We start from the raw sequence: 5,734 nt of genomic DNA, 5'->3' as shown, positions 1-5,734 counted from the left end.
GCAATTGTGCTGTGCATCACTTGGTTTGTATATTGTTTTTTATTGTTGTTGTTGTTATTATTTGCTTACTTTTTCTGTCATATTAAACTGTCTTTATCCAACCCACAAATTTTACCTTTTTTTCCTGATTCTCTCCCCCATCCCACTGGGTGGGGGCAGTGAGCAAACAGCTGTGTTGTGTCTTTAGCTGCCTGCCAGGTTAAACCGCAATCGGCCACTTCCAGCACTGCCCGCTCTGCACAGGTCTATGGGTGAGTTGTGCTGCACGGCCATTTCCTTCCTCCTGCTGGGCTCAGTGCCTGCACGGGGGGAATAACCAGACCTGCTCGACACCTCTCCTTGTCCAGACCCTGGCAGACCTGGAGCAGGGATGTCTGCTAAACCTCACATGGGATGCGGACAGGGTTGGGTAGGTTCCAGGACCTGGAAGAGGCTGTCTCAAGTAGGAGAGTAGTTCAGCCCACTGCTGAACGAGGACAGTGATCTCATGAAGAGGAGACACGGATGGGGTTCAGGGACTCAATGCCTTTTTTGCTTGAGTTTTTACTGTCAAGGTCTCTGTGCTCAATGAAGGGGTTCATGGAGAAGGACGGCACGTATTGGCAGGAGCCTCATGAGATCCCAGAAGGACAAGTGCCAGTTTCTGCCCCTGCAGGGGACTCACCCTAGCAATGGCACAGCCTGGGACCTGCCTGGATGAGACCAGCCCTGTGGGAAAGCTCTTGGTGGTCAGCGAGCTGGACAGAAGGCAGCCGTTGTGCCCTGGCAGCAAGGGAGGCCACCAGCTGTACAACCAGGAGCATGGCCAGAAGACTGAGGGCAAAGAATTCTCTGGAATACTCCATCCACATTTCAGACCCCCAATTCAGGAACGATATTGCCAAGCTGGAGTGGGTTTAGCAAAGGGCCCTCAGGACAACCCGGGACTGAAGCACTTTGCTGTGAGGAGAGGCTGAGGGAACTGGGCTTGTCCAGCCCAGAGCAGGGAAGGCTGGGAGGGCCCTCATCCCAGCCTGCTCGTACCTACAATTAGGTCATGCAGAATGCGGAGCCAGGCTCTTAATGATGGTGCATGTTGGGAGGAAAAAACCAATGAGCGTTCAGCCTGGAGATAAGGACAAAGATTTCACCGTGAGGGTGAACTCCTCACTCCTGGGCTCTGCCTTCCAAGCGAAACCCCTCCAAGATGAAGTCCCAAGTGTGGTTCTGAGGCTAACTTGGCCCGAGATACCCTCCCGACAGTGAGGTGCAGATACATCCAAGCAAGATTCAATTACTTTAACCTCCAGTGAGTCCAAAAAGGCCTTGCAGAGACATGGAAGAGGCTGAGGATCACATTGCCACACGTCCCTACTCCTTTCCTGGTAGGATCTTTCCCCAGGTCTCCCTGGTCCTTGAGTCTCCTAGCAGCCTCTGTGGTAGCAAAGCTTCACCCATGTGAGAGCAAGATGCAGCTGGGGAGCACTAGTGCCAGTTGGACACAGGCGAGTGCATGGGACCAGAGGGGATGCACCCGAGGGGTCTGGGGGAAATGGCTGGTGTCATCGCAAGGCCGCTGTCCTTTGTCTTTGAAATGTCATGGCAATGGCGGGGGGGAATGACATAACAATCATTGTTAGAAAGTCCAACCGATGGCCAGTTTCTAGAGGCATCCCTCACTGAGAAGTGCCGGGGGCAATGCTGTCTGACCCCTTTAGTGATGGCGCGGACAATGGGACAGAGTTCAGTCTCAGCATGTTCGTGGATGACACTGAAGTGGTGGGAGCCCTCCATTGAGTAAGGGGTGTGGAGGGGAACTAGATGATGCCCAGAAATATCTCCCACATTTAATTACTCAATAAATCTTTACCTGGAGTTCTCTATAAAGACAAAACAGGTAGAGGAAAGAGAAAGGGCAGAGAGGCTGAAGAAGAGATGGGAAGTATGTCAATATGTCGATATAGTATATTTTCAGAACAAAATTTCTCCACTCAGAGCACTGGTAGGAAAAATATTTTGATAAACAACTGCATATAAATATGCTGGCAGAGGGAAATTACTGTAGTGTACTCATGTGGTCCTCCCAAATTAAAAAAAAAAGAAAAGAAAAAAGAACTGAGCCCAAATAGCTGATATTCTGAAAAGGAAGATTATTTTCAGGTATTTTTAGAATAATTTTCAACTCGAGACTAAGACCTACATTCAGGTCTGGATTCATTTGCCCACATAGAGAGGCTGTTGCTGTCTGAGCTGCCCTGGCTTACAGAAGTGCCCATAAGGTGCTTGGAAATGTGACCCAGGGCTCCCTTCTGGAGCATTAGCTGGTCACCAGGAAATCTCCAGGCATCTCGGCTGAGACAACTTCTTTCTCTCCATTTACTCCAAAGGCAAGTCTAGACATCTGCATTGAGGTGCCTGGTGTTGGGTAAGGACAACCTCGTCCCTTTCTTCACCTAAAATAGAGCGCCAATCCACATACCCCCGAGGGAATGTGAAGGCAGTGGGTCTTGCTGATTTAGGGACTCCTTCCAGAAGTGCTGGAAACACAGATATGTTGGCCATGGAGAAGCAGAGCGTTTCACTGAAGATGGTCACCCTTCTTCTCTGTAACAGTCGAGAGAGCTCAGCCCCTCAGAGTGTGACTGGCTGTGTGAAAGGGCGAGCAGTGGCAAGGAGAGTCCTGGGCAGGGAGGTTTTAGGGCACTGAACTCCACGTGAGACACAGATATATTGTTGTTAATGTTAGAGGCCTGATTATGGCAGAACGGTTCAGAAAATGTCCAAAATTAAAATGAAGCAACAAAGAAATTAAGGAAACAATTTAAAGAGAAGGAAATGTTCTGCTTCTGTCGTGTGTTGAACCTGGCTGGAAGGCACCTGCCCACCAAGCCCCTCTATCACTCCCCCTCCTCGTGGGTGGAGATGAGGACAGGGAGATCACTCACCAATTACCATCACAGGCAAAAGAGACTCAACTCAGAGAATTAATGTCATTTATTACCAATCAGATCAGAGTGGGATAATGAGAAATAAAACCAAATCTCAGAACACTTCCCCCCAGCCCTCCCCCCTTCCTGGGCTCGACTTCACTCCTGATTTCTCTGCCTTCTCTCTCCAAGTGGCACGGGGGGATAGGGAATGGGGGTTGCAGTCAGCTCATTGCATGTTGTCTTTGCTGCTCCATCCTCCTCACATTTTTCCCCTGCTGCAATGGGGGGTCCTTCCCATCAGGGACAGTCCTTCATGAACTTCTCCAATGTGGGTCCTTCCCATGGGCCGCATTTCTTCATGACCTGCTCCAGCGTGGGTGCCTTCATCAGGGTGCAGACCTTCAGGAGCAGACTGCTCCAGCATGGGTCCCCCGTGGGGTCACAAGTCCTGCCAGAAAAACTGCTACAACGTGGGCTCCTCTCTCCATGGGGTCACAGGTTCTGCCAGGAGCCTGCTCCAGCGCAGGCTTCCCATGGGGTCACAGCTCCTTCAGGTGTCTCATTCATGCTGGAAGGCACCTCGGGAGGTGTCTGAACCTCCTGCTCAAAGAAGGTTCAGACCAAACTACTCACAGCTTTATCGAAACACATCCTGTTTGCTTTCTGGGGCAGAGACGGTGCACACTCCCTGGGAAATGGCTTCCAGCATTTGACTATCCTCATGCTGGAAAACTCTCTCCCTATATGCAGCCTGACCCTCTCTTGTTTCGGGCCATTGCCTCTTGTCCTTATGTCTCGTACCACGCACATAAGCCTGACTCGGACTTCCTGGGAATGGTGCAATGCTTCTGCAAGAACTTCCCTTCTCCAGGCAGGACAAGCCCAGCTCCCTCAACCTCTCCTCATAGGCAGCGTCCTGACATTCTTGAGGGCCCTTTGCTCAACCTGCTACAGCTTGCCAACGTCCTTCCTCTACTGGGGATCTGAAATCAGGATGCAGTAACCTGGAAAATCCCTTCCCCCAATTTCCTGGCCGTGCTCCTGCTCTGACAGCCCAGGATGCTGGTGGCCTCCCTTGCTGCCAGGGCACACGGCCGCCTCCTGTCCAGCTCCCTGCCCACCGAGACCTTTCCCACACGGCTGCTCCCAGCCAGGCAGCCCCCAGGCTGTGCCATTGCCAGGGTGAGTCCCCTGCAGGGGCAGAAACTGCCACTTGCCCTTGCTGGAGTTCAGGAGGTTCTTGCCCATAGATGCTCTTCTCCTCCTTGAACCATTTCCCTGAGCACAGAGGCCTGGAGACCTTTTCAGTAAACACTCAGGCACAGAAGGCATTGAGTCCCTCAGCCCCACCTGTGCCTGCTGTTATTAAATCACCCTCCCTGTTCAGCAGCAGCAGCAGGCTGGCATTTCAGTTGTTCAGCCTAAAGGTCATCTCTAACGGGTCTCTAACAGGTGATCAAAGCTCATCTTTTCACTCTTGACTTTCCCAGGTGACCTTTGCCTTTCCCGAAATCCTACCTGCACAATGAAGTTAAGGCTCAAAATTTTCTCGTTTGTGGAAGGATCTCAGAAAGGCACTGCAGGACCCTTTTATTTTTTTTTTTTAATTGTAAGACACAGAGAGCAAGGCTCTCCATATACACAGCCACTCAGTCAGAAAAGAAAGCAGACAGTGAATGAGAGAGGGGATGACAACATCATTACAAGTAAAACACCATGCCAAAAACCAAAAAATGCAGACAACAGACTGGACCTGTAATAAGTTACATCATAAATAAATGCTATGCAGAAGAGGGGCAGTTTTTTGCTTCTGAATAACATCCGGTCATCAGTTTCCACACTGCATCCTTGAGCTCCTTGTTCCTCATGCTGTAGATGAGGGGGTTCACAGATGGAGGTACCACCGAGTACAGAACTGCCACCACGAGATCCAGGGTTGTGGAGGAGACAGACAGGGGCTTCAGGTGGGCAAAAGGTCCAGTGCTGATAAACAGGGAGACCACGGCCAGGTGAGGGAGGCACGTGGAAAAGGCTTTGTGCCGTCCCTGTTCAGAGGGGATCCTCAGCACGGCCCTGAAGATCTGCACATAGGACACCACAATGAAAACAAAACACCCAAAGGCTAAACAGGCACTAACCACAAGAAGCCCAACTTCCCTGAGGTAGGCATCTGAGCAGGAGAGCTTGAGGATCTGGGGGATTTCACAGAAGAACTGGTCCACAGCATTGCCGTGGCAGAGGGGTAGGGAAAATGTATTGGCTGTGTGCAGCAGAGCATTGAGAAACCCACTGCCCCAGGCAGCTGCTGCCATGTGGGCACAAGCTCTGCTGCCCAGGAGGGTCCCGTAGTGCAGGGGTTTGCAGATGGCAACGTAGCGGTCGTAGGCCATGACAGTGAGAAGACAATACTCTGCTGAAATGAAAAAAACAAACAGAAAGAGCTGTGCAGCACATCCTGAGTGGGAGATGACCCTGGTGTCCCAGAGGGAATTGGCCATGGCTTTGGGGAGAGTGGTGGAGATGCAGCCAAGGTCAAGAACAGAGAGGCTGAGGAGGAAGAAGTACATGGGGGTGTGGAGGTGGTGGTCACAGGCTATGGCGGTGATGATGAGGCCGTTTCCCAGGAGCGCAGCCAGGTAGATGCCCAGGAAGAGCCCGAAGTGCAAGAGCTGCAGCTCCCGTGTGTCTGCGAATGCCAGGAGGAGGAACTGGGTGATGGAGCTGCTGTTGGACATTTATTCACTCTGGGCTTGGGGAACTGTTCAAGGAGGAAAACACAGTCAGTTAGCAGAGACTTCTCTGAGCAAAATGAAATCCATTACCCA

At 51.4% G+C, this 5,734-nt stretch overlaps 1 protein-coding gene across 1 annotated transcript; it reads right to left on the bottom strand.

Moving 5' to 3' along the window:
• Positions 1-4,801: 4,801 nt before the first annotated feature.
• LOC129201118 (olfactory receptor 14J1-like) lies at positions 4,802-5,263 on the bottom strand (the record flags this gene model as incomplete). Its single annotated transcript, XM_054812282.1, has 1 exon — positions 4,802-5,263. A coding segment is annotated over one exon (462 nt), but the record flags the coding sequence as incomplete, so codon positions are not given.
• Positions 5,264-5,734: the final 471 nt, after the last annotated feature.

This window comes from Grus americana, unplaced genomic scaffold (assembly GCF_028858705.1).
Source record: "Grus americana isolate bGruAme1 unplaced genomic scaffold, bGruAme1.mat scaffold_778, whole genome shotgun sequence".
NCBI lineage: Eukaryota > Metazoa > Chordata > Aves > Gruiformes > Gruidae > Grus > Grus americana.
The sequence above is the reverse complement of the archived record's forward strand: the minus strand, read 5'-3'. Positions and strand labels throughout refer to the sequence as shown.